The 15,361-nt window shown below is 40.9% G+C and overlaps 1 protein-coding gene across 6 annotated transcripts in view; it reads right to left on the bottom strand.

Annotated features, from left to right (window-relative positions):
• ITGA6 (integrin subunit alpha 6) overlaps positions 1 to 9,602 on the bottom strand; it is a 45,433-nt gene extending 35,831 nt beyond the window's left edge. For 4 of the 6 annotated variants that reach the window (XM_088168038.1, XM_014880167.2, XM_014880168.2 and 1 more), the window contains exon 1: positions 5,228 to 5,453. In XM_088168038.1, coding sequence (XP_088024164.1) covers positions 5,228 to 5,388 — 161 coding nt within the window. In that variant the 5' untranslated portion in view covers positions 5,389 to 5,453. Of the gene's footprint in view, positions 1 to 46; positions 66 to 5,227; positions 5,454 to 9,459 lie in introns of those variants that run through there. The other 2 variants (XM_088168039.1, XM_088168037.1) reach the window with 2 other exon arrangements.
• Positions 9,603 to 15,361: the final 5,759 nt, after the last annotated feature.

Below are 15,361 nucleotides of genomic sequence, written 5' to 3' on the forward strand. Positions count from 1 at the left end.
GTACAGACCACCATGTGCTCATTCAATAATATGGATTTTTACTTACTTGCTCTTAAACTGACATTTGCCCAATAGCATAATCTCAGTCTTGTCCTTTCCGCAGAAAACGTCCTCAAAATGTAGCATTTTTACAGTTATGGCCAGAATGATTCATCTAGACCCAGGGTGGTTCTGAAACATTTAAACAATAGCTGATTTTAAATGTAGTCCTTTCAAAAATGAATGAGGTATCTCCAATAAGAATTTGCCAGAATGCATTCCTTACAAAACTTACAGTTGCTCTGGCACATGCAGGTGGACTTTAACAGAGGAAAAAAGAATGGCCCATGCTGACTGGTGAACAATTTACTGCTGTAACATGCCAGGCAACCCAATATGCTAATTTCATTTATTTGATGAAGAAATCAGACTGCAACAAATTAGATCAGTAATCATTCTTCTCTGCTTGTTAGGCCTTATGAAAAAAACATTCATGGGAAGCCAACCTACCTGTCTGGCTTCTGCCACCAATAACCATAAGTCAAAATCAGTACTGGGAAAAAACCCAGCCTTCTGCAGTGTGCTCCTCCTGTAACAACTACACACCCCTTATGCAACATAAATTCATCTCACTTCTTTCAACCACGATATTAGCACAGTGGATCTTCCTTGAAAATCTGCCCCTTACCACTAAAAGAAACCTCTTCAACTACTCCTCCCTCCTCCTTCCAACTTCATTAGATCCTGACCTTTGCCACAGGACATCTATCTTGAACACAAACTCCTCTACTATCACTAAGAAAGCAAATAAGCATTCTAAGCAGGTTATCCAAGAATAGTTTGCATAGACAAAATCAGAGAGACACTCAAGCAAAGAAAATACTAGATGCAGTGACACAGTAAAACTGCAGCCTAAAAGAAAAAAAGGAAATTTTTTTATAAATCCTTTATTCTTTTAATTGACAGAAGCACTAACTAAAGACCATCACTATTACAGCTTTTAAACCTGAAGGTGTAAACATGCATTGTTATTAATTCAGTTCACCCAAAGTCTGAATTACACTACACCACCTCTGCAAGCAGAAATTGCCATCTTCCACTGCACGCCGGCATAATCCAGCTCTTTGTTGCTGGAGCAAAGCATCTCTGAGCCCAAGCCCTCAGAGAACACAACAGTACTGGCTAAACGCCACTGAGGATGCAGTGCAGCAGTACAGCAATGTCAGCAGTCCTGCTGACCTAAGGCAACTTTGTTATGTATTGATATAATAGCTCACAGTAGAGACCTGCAGTATCAGCAAAATCTGTGACAAGTAAAAAAATTCCAATAAGACACTGCAATTTTTAGGAATTTATTACTGGTAATGGTCAGTGCAGTTTTGACATGAAGTGCCTATATACAGCTTTCAGAACAGCTTTTCAGCTGATGGGAGAATCCTGGATGTTGGTAACTACAGCATCTTCCCTTTTTTTGCCTCACACAATAACAAGAAGCCTACCTGAATTCAGTTCCATACTTCTAATGAAAATAATATCAATTACTTTCAAGTAAATCTTTCTGAGTCCCTCACAAATCAGGGTATTTTGTGATTCTATCAATCTAAAGCACAAATAAAAACTGGCTAACGGGTGTTGACCTTAAGGATCTTTTCCAACCCAAGCGATTCTAAGATTCTATGATTCTATGAAAGTAATATACAAATTTAGATATTCTTGATGCTTGTGTTTAATTCAAGATGCTTAAATCATTACGAATTAAAACCAAACTGGAATGGACCTGCTGGACATCTTACATGGAGAATGCATACAGAGAGACCATATCTCTATATCTTCTATAAAATTACATGTATGTGACTACATACACTACATACATAGTGAGTAGCTAGTAATTATATTCTTATTATTGTAGTAATATATTTATAACATATAGTAGCTAATAGATGCATAATCAGTGTAGTCCCCATCTAGAGATGCTGGATACACTCATTTTCATCACAGGGCTACTTACATTTTAATCATGTATCTCCTATAGCTATGCCAGTTTCAGACCTCTCCAAGCTACAAACCTTCCTGCAGTCTGCAGATGAAATGCACTGCTGTTGTGCCACCACTCCCCTGCAGAACCAGAACTCCCTTTCATCATATCAATAGATTAAAAACAGAACAAACTTACACAGGGCAATAAGCCCAGCTCCTTCAGAGCTCCATCAGCCTTTTCTGCTGCCTGATTCACCGTGCCTGACAATGAACCAGAACCATAACACAAATCCAGAGAGGCTGCCTCACTACCTCCAACATTAATGTTCCACAATGCACATAAAGTTTGTGTTCAGCTTTCACATCCACATACCATTACGAGTGCACATTCAGGCACCATAAACTAACGCTTCTCTCCATCTGACAAACTTTCCAACTCTTCTAACCTGAAGATACTCAAAAAAAAAAAAAGCAAAATCTTGTTACTAGTCCATAACTTTCCACTCAGTACTATTTACAACTGATGTCAAAGGAATTGAACAGTTCATAAAGTTGAAAGTTACATAATTCCTCATTAGCAAACATGACATTTGTAGCTAATACTAATAAATTAATTTGCCATTCAAAGCTAATATGCAACCCACAGTATTCTGTGACTAAGAAAAAAAGATGATCAAAAGCAAATACCATGTTTAATCAAAGGCTATTTCACCTGTACCTTTATTTGTCACACTTCCTAGATATTCTCCACCCTCATCTTTACAGACAATTGTTGTAATGATTAACACTGAGTAATCCTGTGGGAGGAAGAGGGAACCATTTCACTTAACAAATGCTTAAGTGAGGGAAGAGAAAAATTACATATAATTTTGTTTGTTTTACCAAGCCTTGCTCCAAGCCATTAGCCCTTGAATAGAATCAATGTATTTAACTTTCTCCCATTTTCTTGTTTTACCAAAGATGGACTGATCTTGCACATGTCTATGACAACCTGTTTCTAATTTTGTAAAACTGGAGAGGTAGAAAGGTGCTCAAGCTGACAGGTTTCTTTGAAAGCCAGATGAGATTTCGAGTATCACTTTTAATTACGTTTCAGTATGAATTGGAGTTCCTGTGGTTTTTGGCAACTACTTAACACTGTTCACACTCTAAATGTAACAGAGTTTTGAAACTAGCATCCATTCAAGAAGAAGGGGTAAAATAAATACTTCTATCTAAAAGATAGCTGTACATAAATCCATTTTTGCAGCAGAGGTAAGACAGACCAAAATGAATCTGGGAATGCAGAGGTATTGCACCCCAAGTCCTGCCGTTCCAGGTAACAGGCAGCATGCAAGCATTAGACATACTTGTTTCTCAGCAGCAGACCTCAGCATGACCTCTGTTCCTGTAACTTTCTACCTTTGCCATATATCTGGACAGCAGATACCATTTGTTCCATCTATGAAGAGTCAATCCATTGAGAAACTGCATGAGGCTTCCATGGAAAACACCACACAAATCCTTTGGTATTAGCTCAACCTAGCTCACTTTTATCTGATCTAAAAATGCAGTGTAACATGGAAGGCTTCTCTTCAAGATTCCCCACCAAACCTCCTTTTTCAGAAGACAAAACCCACACAAAGTGAGCTCACAGCTCAGTCCCTAAGAAAGATAGTTTCAGTTCAGCATATTGAATGTCTTGTTCTCTTAAAGCCACACACTACTGCTCTTATAGACAGAAAAAATTTTGTCCAAAGTGATTACAATATGCCTATTTGACATAAAAGGTTTCATTCCAAGCATACTACCCAGCAGCTACCCAGGGTAGCATTCCAGTTCTTTATGCTAAAATTCGTGGATTTGAAAAATGGCCAGGACACCTCTTACTCAGAAGCACATGTCACCATAAAACGCAGTTTGTCTAGTCTGGCTTTGTCTCTATTAGAGACCCTTGCTTCTCATGAAAGCCTGGATTCAGAAAGCCATGTCAAGGCAGATAGCATCTGGCTCTGCTCTTTCCCCACACTGGATTGCCCGAGGAAGCACTTACTAGACATACAATACAGAACTTTCATGCCAATAATCGCTGAGGCATTTCAGCCAAATAGCACATACCAGCTTGAATACTGTGACTGTCCTTGTGTTTCTGCTGTTTCTTTCTTCTAAGTAATTGGCTGCCTGCATATTCCTACACACTCATTCTGCCAGTACTGACAATACAACAGGAGACTAACAAGCTTCAGGCACTGCTTTCTTGGTAGTACTAAAGTGAGACCTATGCAAGCATAATCCTGTCAAGAATTAAGATGAAGGCCTCTGGAAAGGAGTTCACAGATTTGCATTTCATTCCTCAGGATGCTACAGGTAATTTTATCTGCTAGATGGAAAATAAAACATGGGTATACGCGATTTATACTCCTCCATATACTGTAATTTTTATGAAATTACATAAGAATGCAAGTGTGAGCAAAATGAGCCCACAGGATTTTTCAATTTACCACCTAACTTTACGAAGAATACTATTTCTTTACAGCTTCCTTCTCTTGTTAACTCTATATGGATAATAGGCGTATCTTGCCTTGAATTAAAACTAAGTATTTCAGGAGGGGGCATTTATTTAACAACAATTATTTATACTCACACTCCATCTAGCACTACTGGATAGGGTGGGGTGGGGTCCAGCACTGCTCCGCTATGGACGCAAAGCAGCAAGGATGCCCAAGATGTACACAGGAGCCTTATTTTGCCTTCATAATTTCCCAAAAGAAGTTTCACACATATGCCACTAGCACCGACTTATTTTTCCTGACTTCTTTGTATCACCTCTCATCTGCATTCCTGGGCAGGGTCCGTCTTGACCAGCAGACCCCGTGTTACCGGAGGCCGGGTATGCACAGGGAGAACAAACCCGAGAGGGCGGGCAGGCTGCGGGGGAGCAGATCCCCGCTGCCCCGGGCTGCAGCGTGTCGGCACGGCCCGCGCACGAGAGCGCTGCGGCGGGAAGGGCTCCCAGCTTCCCCTTTCTAGCCCCGGCTCTCCACAGCTCCCCGGGGCGCGGGAGCGGCCCCTCGCCCCGCCGCTGCCCCGGCTCCGCAGCGCCCCGCGGCAGGTGCTGCCCCATTCCTCCGAGGGCCCCGCCGCCGCCCGGCCCCGCTCTCGCCGCCCACCGCACACCGCGCGGGGGCTGGCGACCCCGGCCCGCCGCCAGGGGAAGTTTCCCTGCGGTGGAAGGTGGGAGGGTACCCGCAGGCGGCTCGGGACCCGGCCGGGCGGGGCGCGGTGCACTTACAGCCGCTTCTCCTGAGGCTGCAGCTGCCGGTGCATGGCCAGGGAGAAGCCGAAGAGGCTGCCCGTCTCCCCGCTCCAGCTGATCACATTGTCCGTGTCCAGGTTGAAGGCGCCGGCCAGCCCCGGCAGGAAGGGCAGGTAGAGGAGGAGCAGGGCCGCCATCTGCTCTTGCCCGGCACAGGAACCTGCTCCCACTGCCGCCGCCGCTCGCCGCGCTCAGCGCGCTCGCTGTGCCGCGCCGGGCCCGCCCCGCCCCGCCCTCCGCGGGTGCCCGGCCCCCGGCACAGCACAAAATGTCCCCGGGGCCGGGCCCCTGCCCCTGGGAGGGGCAGCCGAGGGCGTCGCCCCGCCCGTGAGTCGCCCACCGCGTCCCGGGGCGCCCAGGGGGCTCCCCGCCTGCCGCGCCCCCGGCCTCGGATGTCTCTGCCCTTGGCGACACAAAGTGAAGCCGGACCGGGGGCGGGTGACGGCCGCAGGTGAGGGCCGGGCCGCAGCCCCCGCGTACCGCTGGGGAAAAGGGCACAGAGCTCCCACGGCGGGGGGCGGGACGTGTTTGAGACATGGAACCGCGTCCCCCGGCGGCTCATACCGGTCCGGCTGCTGCTCAGCGGCATCAGGTCGGTCCGGGTACGGACCACGGGCATAACACACTGCTCAAGTGTGCCAAGGTTGATACAGAACTATGGACAGCATGTTGTCACTTTTCAGTCTGTATTCCCCAAACAACACATGCAAGAGAAAAAGAAAAAAAGGAGAAAAAAAGAAAAAGTGTCACTGGTTTCCAGACTTTCACAGAGCACATGAAAACAGAGGCTGAAAACTATCTGAATCTCCTCCTCCAGCATTTCCTATCTCTGAACACATCTGAAAATTTCTTACTCCTACCTTTTAATTTTTTAAAAACAATATGTTGGTTTGGATCTCAGGTCACTTTCTCTTATGCTTTCACCCATAACTCCAAAAGGTTATTTGCAAGCATACCTTATCAACTTCATCCACTCTGGGGAGAGAGAGGTTTTGGGTTTTGAACAGAATCTTGGTTTAGTGCTCTGGTTTTGGGAAGCAGATGCAAATGTTTAAAACCTCACAAATTCCAAGCAGCATGACAATACTCAGTTGTTCTTTTCTACTGATATCCAGGGTATGAATAGAGAAGCTAAGATTCCAGAGAAGCTGAGAAAAGAGCAATTGAGACAGAGCACTCAAATATGTTGATACTCCAAATAACTCCTTCTGGAACAATACTCTGCTCCCACAAAGTTAATCCAAGCTACTTTTTCCAGAGTAATTATTCTAGGATAGCTCCGTGTATAGACAAGTCTTTGGCTGAAGTCCAAAACACCCTTGATCAAAAGAGAGGAAGAAAATGCATCAGAAATGTGTATCTAATCTGTAAGCAAAGCATTTTGTGAAATTAAGTTCCCAGATATTTATGGCTAATAGAGTCCTTCCCTGCTTGCTCCTCCATGCCCAACTCATTCAAAGTCTTAATCCAGTGTTCAATCACTGCCACAGCAGAAAACTGTACTGGAATAAATCCTGCCCTAGTTTCACTGAAGGACCTTGAAGAGGGAAGGGTCCCAGACTAATTACAAGCCGGTTTACTACAATCCACGTATTTTGCAGTAATTAGTGGATTTAATTTAAACAAGTCCTTTATAACAGTGTTGACATCTGTACCAAAGTCTTAGCAGTTTGCCTTTTGGGACAATCAAAACTTGCATGCTTCTAATACTCTTACAGTAACTATAGTTACTTTTAAGTAATGCCTGTACTCCATAACTTGAAAGAAGTCACAGAAGTACTTTCATCCAGAGCTTCCTGAATGATACTGGCATATTAGGTTTATCTAACTGCTCCCCCTCCCTTTAACCAGAACTGCCTGAGCACGTTGTACCTGTTTGTTGATATCCACAGAGATTGCTGAGGGAAGACAGAATTTTCTCATCTCCAGAGGCAGTAACAAGCAGTCCAAGACACAGTAACATTAATACTTGTCTCAAGGGACCATAGCAAAACCAACAAAAATAGAGTGTATACAAGGTGGAGCAAAACTGTACACGAAGAGCTTAGAATTACTTTGGATTGTCTCTCATCATTTCGTACTATTTTCATTTGCTCTAGATGAGGAGTGAGAAAAAAAAAAGGTTTTACAAATATGTCAGTTTCCTTCCTTTGCTCTTCCTCCAAAACAAACATGCTGTGAGTTATCTGTAGCTAACACATACTTCAGGAATTCCTCTTTTGTACAATCCTGGTAAAAAGGGGGACCATATAAAGATTAGGTATGATTACCAATTAAACATGAACACTCTCTTATGCATAATAACACAGCGGTTCTAAGAAATGCAACGGCAAGATCAAAGCAGTTTCTCTTTTTTTTGTAACAAACACTCTGCTATTGCTGAGTTTTCAAACTGTCTGCTCATTAATGGTGTGTTGATACTCAGTTGAAGGGCTACAAGACGTTTCCATGCTGTGTGTACATATTGAGCAAGCCTCAATGTGTAGACATGCACATGACTGCCGGCAATATTTTCCTCCTCTATACAACCATATAGCTAATTACAAAGTAAAAAAATTAATTTCTGGAAAATAAAAGAGGTGGAATGCACAAGCTAGAGCTTGGCAAGACATTTTAAGGTTTCCCTAAAAGGAAGGCAAGGCACAACATTTTACATTTCTGAAATTCTATCTTTTATATCAACAATATACTACACAAAGAAGTACACAATTTGTGGATGTTCAGCTGTGCAGCTTTAACACAGCACATCAAATGGTCCTGATAAGACAAAACATGCAAACATCCCCATCCCATTTCCTTTTAAAAAATGCTTGATTTCTTAATTTCTTAATTTATGTAATTCCCGATGAAAAAAACGATACTACCAAAAAGGTTTCGTTTGGTTCACTATACAAGTTCCAAAGATACAGCATTGTTTCAATTCAGAAATATAAACTAGATTTAAGCATTAGTAGCCTGAATAGTTGGATGGTTTCTGCTGAACACAATATGCATACTGTTGCTAGAACTGCATGTTCTAGAAAAGTTATTTACTTTTATTGAACAGATGCATCTTAACAGCTACAAGTAACACCTGAATTTTTATGCAGCTAGGTTATCAGGCTATCTTTGGCAGTATATCCTCATAGCTGTGCTTGGTTCCCTAACAATCATTAGGAATAGCACACAGCAGCGCAGGAATTAAAGAGGCTTAGAATGGTAAGTGAAATAAACTGCTCAACACCACGTAAGCAAAATGTTTTGCTTTTAACAGTCTAAACCCAGAGCATTAAAATAGTTATATTCATACACTTGGTATTCTGACTTACACAGACATAACACTAATTGTATTTATGTCATTTATAACCAGATGAAGAATGTCTCAGTCTCTTTCTCTTTACTATCTTTCCAGAAAGGTTACCAAAATGCAGCTTTTTTACTAGTTGCTCTATTTAAACTATATTTCCAAATGAAGATGTTACTATGTTCCTAATAACTCTTGTTTTTTTCTTTTTGATGTCTAAAACAACAAGATGACATTCCGCCATTCTTTACTTGCTTGTAATGTCAAAATATTTTACCTTGGTAGACATAGTATTACACAAATAAAAATATGAGTCAAAAGAAATGTTTCAGTCCAGACCTGGAATTCTGGTGAACACTAAGACCAGTGTGTACAGCACACACTGTATACTGCACTGTTCTTTCAGTCTTTTACATCTAGAGAATGTTTTTCCACCCAAGTTGTCAGGTACATTCCTTAAGTAGTTTCAGAATGACGAGAACTGTTTGGAGAGTAAACATCTATGTAAACATACATGGAGGCTCTTTATGAGGGCAGCTGAGCAGAGATCAGACAAACACTGGTGACAAATGGGAATCAAGCACCCATAGTTTGGACTTCTATGGAAGGAATAAAGATGTGCCTTCAAAATTACTTATAACTAAGGCATAAAATTGCAGTGATTTTGAATGTATGCCTGTGTTTTAGTTCACTAGTAACATATACCACTATGTAAGATTTGCCTCACCATAAGGTAAGATGAAGCTGAAACACCATTATGCACATCATAGGCAGCTTTGCAGCCCCATTCTGTGAATAAGACTGCTCTCTGAGAGACATTTATATGCCCAAAGCTACATTACCACAGCTGAAACTTGTACCCCAGACCCATCTATACCATTCATGCTTCCTTGATCTGCAATATGTCCTACACATGAAATCTTACCTCTCTTGTAGAACTTTTCACCAGTGTAGAGACAACCTGATGCCAGATGCAAACCTTTGGGCAGTTCTAGCCAACTCTCCCTCAACATGCATCTTCAACTAATTTGCACCAAAGCAGCCAACGATGGCTTACAAGCAAGCAGAGGAGATCTAAAAGATAAACGAGGTATTTCTTGGGTAGGTGTTGGCAGGGAGGGAAGAGAGAAGGTTTACAAGCAAGTTATTCACAGGATCTCCCTGGAGATTCTCCCCAGGAACTTTGAAAGCAAGACAAACGTTCACAGGACATATTTTAACCCCATCAAGAGCCAGAAAGGATTATTGTTCAGGACACTTTCATTCTCCTAGCTCACAGAGACCTGACTAAAGAGTCTTCAGCCATCACCCAGAACACAATTCCACACAACCTTGATAGCACTTACCTCCAAGATCGGCACTGGGTGCTGGATAGGACTTGGCCGTGGGACAGAATCTGCAACACACAAAATCAGGAACTCCAGTCACTCAAGGACTCTGGTCTGTAGGTCACTAGCTTATTGCAACAGCACAGCTGAGACCCCCAGCACCAGTGGAAACAGCTGCTTGGTCATTTCCACACTTGTTACACCTGTCTTCCCATCAGTCCTGGATCAGACCCAGCTGTGAGGCCAGCCAGCTGGCTTTTTGGCTTCCACGGGGGAGGTAAAGCTCTGTCAGATTGCAGAGGCTTCCAATGATTCACAAGAACCATTCAAAGAAATCCAACTTCTTTTTTTTTAATAGATTTAAATTTTTCTACAGCCACTGTCTTTAAAAATTCTACTATTTCAATACTAGTGCCACCTCGTTTGCATGTGCCAACCAAACTGTGTCTGCCACTGATTCAAAAGGACCTGTGGTCTAGACACGTTTAAACGTGGTTTGCAGACAGCTGCAGACAGACCCAGCAGAGGCTGCTTCTCTGGTTAAGGTCTAAATCTAGCAGTCTCAGAAAGATGCTTCCTCTACTTCCTTTACTTTTTCTTTGCTAAGAGAAAACATCTGTCTTCTTTTTTTCTTTTTTTTTTTTTAACAAAAATAAATTAACAAACGTATTCACTTTTCTCTTTAGATTAACATCCCAATTTCTAAAAAATTAATTAGACCAGGCAGACTTGAGCACCACAGGAATCTTTTTCTAGTTCTTTTGGATTACCACCAGTTAAAACTATTTCTTTTCTGGAGAATATATAGCTTTAATTAATCATAGTTTTTTAAATCAATCCATAATTAGCAAATTCCATCTTTTGTTATATAAAATCTCACTTGTTAACACACTCACTCACAATGATGAAAATGTTAATTATGCAAAGGTTGTTAAAAAAAAATCCTAAATTAAGTCTGTAAAGGCCCAGACCACTGAGGATCTAAGCTACTGAGTGAGGGAAAAGCAGGCTGTTCTGTCTCCCTGCTTTGCCTGGATATGAATAGCAGTTATGTGGAGGCTGAGGACACAATGCAGTTCTCATAAGCTCCCTGCTGAGCAATGCAACCTTTAATTTCTTGAGCTTCATAAGTTTTGTACAGAGACAAAAGATTCTTCTACCCTCATGCTGATCTACCTATACCATTTTATATGAAAAAAAACTATCAGATACTTTAACTTTCTCATTTAGTCAAACAAATTAAGAAACTAAAATCAACAAATTAAGACAATCTGTTATCCAAGGAAGAATTTTTTAAATACTACTTCTTTTTCAACCTTGAACCATTTATAGCCATCAAAGGAAAAAGACTGAGGATTGTCTGCATATGCAGTATTTTCCAATTAACCGCTTCTGTTTAATTATTAAACAACTACATTAGACTCAACAGGAAGGATTTTTTTTTTTCAGGATAAGACTGCTCACACATGAGTTAATCAGAAACAATTTCATGTTTAAGCAAGTACTACAGAAGTATTCAGACAACAAAAATTAGTTCCTCTGAAATCCTAGTTTTATTCAATGAAAAGATTCATTGCATGATGATGCCATGACCAGGCAGGCTTAGTGAGTGAACTGCAAATCTAATCAGTTTGGCAAAGAGTTTTATGGAAGCTGCTGTGCTGGCTTTGCTGACTTCAAGTGATTTTTTTTTCCGTTGTTCATTTGTTGCAAACAACTAAAATCTAGGTCAAGGAAGGAAAGGTCATTCATTAATTATGAAAGTGCAAATTTTTATACAGTATTGGCAAGGGTTCAAAAGCAGTTTTGAATTCTACATTCATTGTGTATTCTGTTTTCTCACTATTTCCCCCCATCTTTCTATATATCTAAATTTCGAGCACCTTCATAGGAAAAGGTAAAATAACTTGTGCCTTGTAGGCAATCAAAATTTAATGTGTTGAGTTTAAAACAATTATTTCAGTAACATTACGAATTGGTAAAAGATTTATGGCACAAACACGTTTCCACATTTCTGTACACTGTAACCGCTCTAATGTTTATTTTCAGACAATTACTTGATTGGTCATATTCTCCAACTTAATTCTGTCAGGGGAAGTTTTTTTTCTGGGAGTTCTAAATGGTTTTGAACTTTCATATAGTAATGACATTTAAATAAGCCCAGTCTTATTTTATGTGATAAGAGGAATTATTCGAAAATACACATTATAACAACTGTATATATTTTCTTCAACTGCAATCATCAGTCCCTGTGTGGGTGTGCTGGGAGTGCTCTGCCTTGTTTGTTTATGTGTCTTTCACACCAGAAATCTCAAAGACAACACCCTAAATCTATCCAAGCTCATTCCACACATCTGGGAACACAAGCAAGTGAGGAAGGTAAAATGATACAGTCCAGGAGAGGTGTTCTCAGTTTTCACTAGGGCTTTACCTTTCCTGTCATTTCCTGCATGGCACACATGTATTGCTTTCTTTACTTGTGGAAGTGTATTTTTAGGACACACCAGACAAATACTAGATTTTCTAGCATACAAGCAAGTATGTGAATTTCTGATCACACAGAGTGAAATGCATCCATCAGTTCCTGTTACTCAGCTTCTTCTAAAGTCAATCATCTTCTCCAAGGATCAAGGTCCACTTTTAAGCAATTAAGCCACCTAACTGGCAGGTAGATTAAGGCATGATAATTTGCTTCTTGACTGCAAATAAAGATACACTAACCCATTTTACTGTGGAACTGGTCTTAACATTAATAAAATAAAATGCAGCTATTCTAGAGTAATGACGTGTTTTCTATGCAGAGCATAAACTGCTATCTCAAAGCATTTTCGTTCTTCCCCTGTGACGTATAGCAGTACTACAATCTCCATTTCCAAGTGGAAAAGTTTGACGATCTATTTAAGGGCAACAAAGTGCCCCAGTATCACGGAGGGAAGCTGCAGCAGAACCCACAGTCAGAGCTGGTTTCTGAATTCTCCTTCCTCCTGTGCCTTGCTAAAAAAAAAATCCCATCTAAACCTGAAAATTTGCAAGGTCACTTCTGCACAGCTAACAGCTGCTGAGCTGGAATACAGGTATATATGCACATTTGGCTGACAGTTCCCTTCCAATGAGTAACACACTGTGTTAGTAAAACACATGCTCCATTGTAGGTAAGCACTAATGTCCCTCATGCTTTCTGACTCTTCATCTCTGGAAATTTTTGCAGTACAGTGTGAGTTGCAGCTGTACTTATCAGAATATGTGTTCAGTGTCAAATCATTCATTCTGTTCCACTTCATTACTTCGTTTGCACTCCATATTTAAAAATCCCACAAGATCTCTCTGCTCCATTCCAACTTTCAACATACCAGTTTTCAAGCCCTGTACTGTCACCCCTGAAGCTGATTGACCATTATTGTGAGAAGGAACTGATTTGTCTGCATTTGTGGATAAACAACTATCAAATCTACCAGGTGTACAGCAGCTAGAAAAGAAATCTGAGCAGATGAGTGTTCTGCAGACAATAAACACCAATCAACAGATGTTACAAGCACTTGCTGACCAGCTGCACATGGAGGACAATGACCATGTGGTGGGATCAGGTCATGGCACAAGTCTGTGCCTGGCAGCAGCGACTGCAAGCCTTTGGATCCTGTGTTCTGCTGCATTCCAAATTTATGTCAGCTTCAGGATAACAAAATGACAGCTGCTTTGAGAGGGAAGAATCAGGGTATCAATCTTATGAGGAAAGTTTCATATTCAACAATCTGGTTGGTGTCAGAACAGGAAGCTGTAACAGGAGGTGGTCAATTTTCAGACGTGTATAACCATTAACCATAGCTTGCATGCGGAAGTACAAGTATGGATCAGGCACAGGAATTAATATCTAAGTCAATTACATAGGCTTCCCTAGACTCATAGGTAACAGACTGTCCCTGTCTAGAAACCAAATCATTGTGGTAAAGTAGGAACATAACAATACTCTATTGTAGACAGTAAAATTTCAATTTCATTTGAAATAATAGTCCTATCATATTATTCAGATAATAAATTGTTATTATCCACATTTCTTTGCAAAAGCTGTACTTTTTCATAAATTTGTTGATATATGCTTAGTATTACTGGGTGCAAAGTGTTATTCCAATTTTGTGTTCATCATAATAGAAGAGGTATTTATGAGTTACTTCCATTTGAACAGTGCCTTTTTGCCACTCTTTGTGATAAGGAATGCTGCATAGTTTCAGTGTATTCACTCTGTTATTTTGCAGTTCTTAGCATCTAAATAATCATAGGGTGATCTGCTAATTTCCACTACATGCCCTGCTTCCTATCCACCAGTAGCCCATTGCTATTTGAGGTACAAGGGAAAAAAAGAAGCAGCATGCCACTGTCCACTGAGAGTTATTTTAACACACACTTCACTTGTGAAGTATCTGAATTCTTTCATCTTTTGTGGATAACATCACACAATGTATTGAAATAACTTGGGCAGCTAAAAACAGTCTGACCATGGCTATATATATATATATGTGTGTATATGTTTACAGATGCAGCAGTGAGCCTGTATTCCAGTGCTTCAGGCATATAAGTATGTTAAGTATCTGCCCCCTACAACAGACCTTTGTGAATCCCTTAGAAGTTTTTCCTTGTTTTGCTGGCCAGAGGTGCTTTTTGCTAAGGGGCATGGGGAACACTGTCAGCTGAATGTTGCTGGTGTTCCCCAGTCTGGGGCTGCATTCTGCAGAGAAATAACAGCACTGACAAGGCTGCCACAAGTCTTGTCATATTTTCTGACAGTTTTCTTTATTCAACACCTCCTCATCCTTTCTGGAATATCTGAATAACTTTTATTCCTGCAGAATGTGTATACCTTGGCCTTGTATAGGCCCATACTGCAATTCTCGAAACAGGGCACTTGCAAGAGAAGTATTTTCAAACACAGTAAAAGCTAGAAGTCCAAACATTGTGACTCAGACCTCCAGAGCTCCAAAATGTAGCCAGACTTGGCTATGTCAGTGACACTATTAGTTGCTGGCAAGCTGTTTGCAATATCATCATAATAACATAGTGATATAATAGCATGGAGCTGAAACACCTGAAGACTGGAAGCACTGTTTTGTCAGACCAGCATAAGCTAACAGTTGTATCAGCAGAATATAAAACTCAATGTGAACACATTCAACAGAAATAGACATCTCTAGCCGGACTCCATTGTAGAAGAAACACGACACTCTTTTGAAAAGGCTTTTTTTGTTTTTCTTCCTAATCATTTGTAAGAGCAAGAGAATAATTTTTTTCGCAATCACACTGCTGGGAGGGGGCGGGGGAGTAAAGAACAAAAAAACCCCAAAGAAAGCCTTAGTGTTACAAATACTCTCCTGGACAAAATATTTTCAGATAACCACTTCTGTAAATTTTTGTTTTAAAGGCACTTTGTGTCAAGGAAAAATAAAATCTAACTGTCAAGTTCCTGTATTATTCTGGCATCATAAAACACAGTTCTCACTACAAGGAATG

This window comes from Sturnus vulgaris, chromosome 7, assembly GCF_052056855.1.
Source record: "Sturnus vulgaris isolate bStuVul1 chromosome 7, bStuVul1.hap1, whole genome shotgun sequence".
Lineage (NCBI taxonomy): Eukaryota > Metazoa > Chordata > Aves > Passeriformes > Sturnidae > Sturnus > Sturnus vulgaris.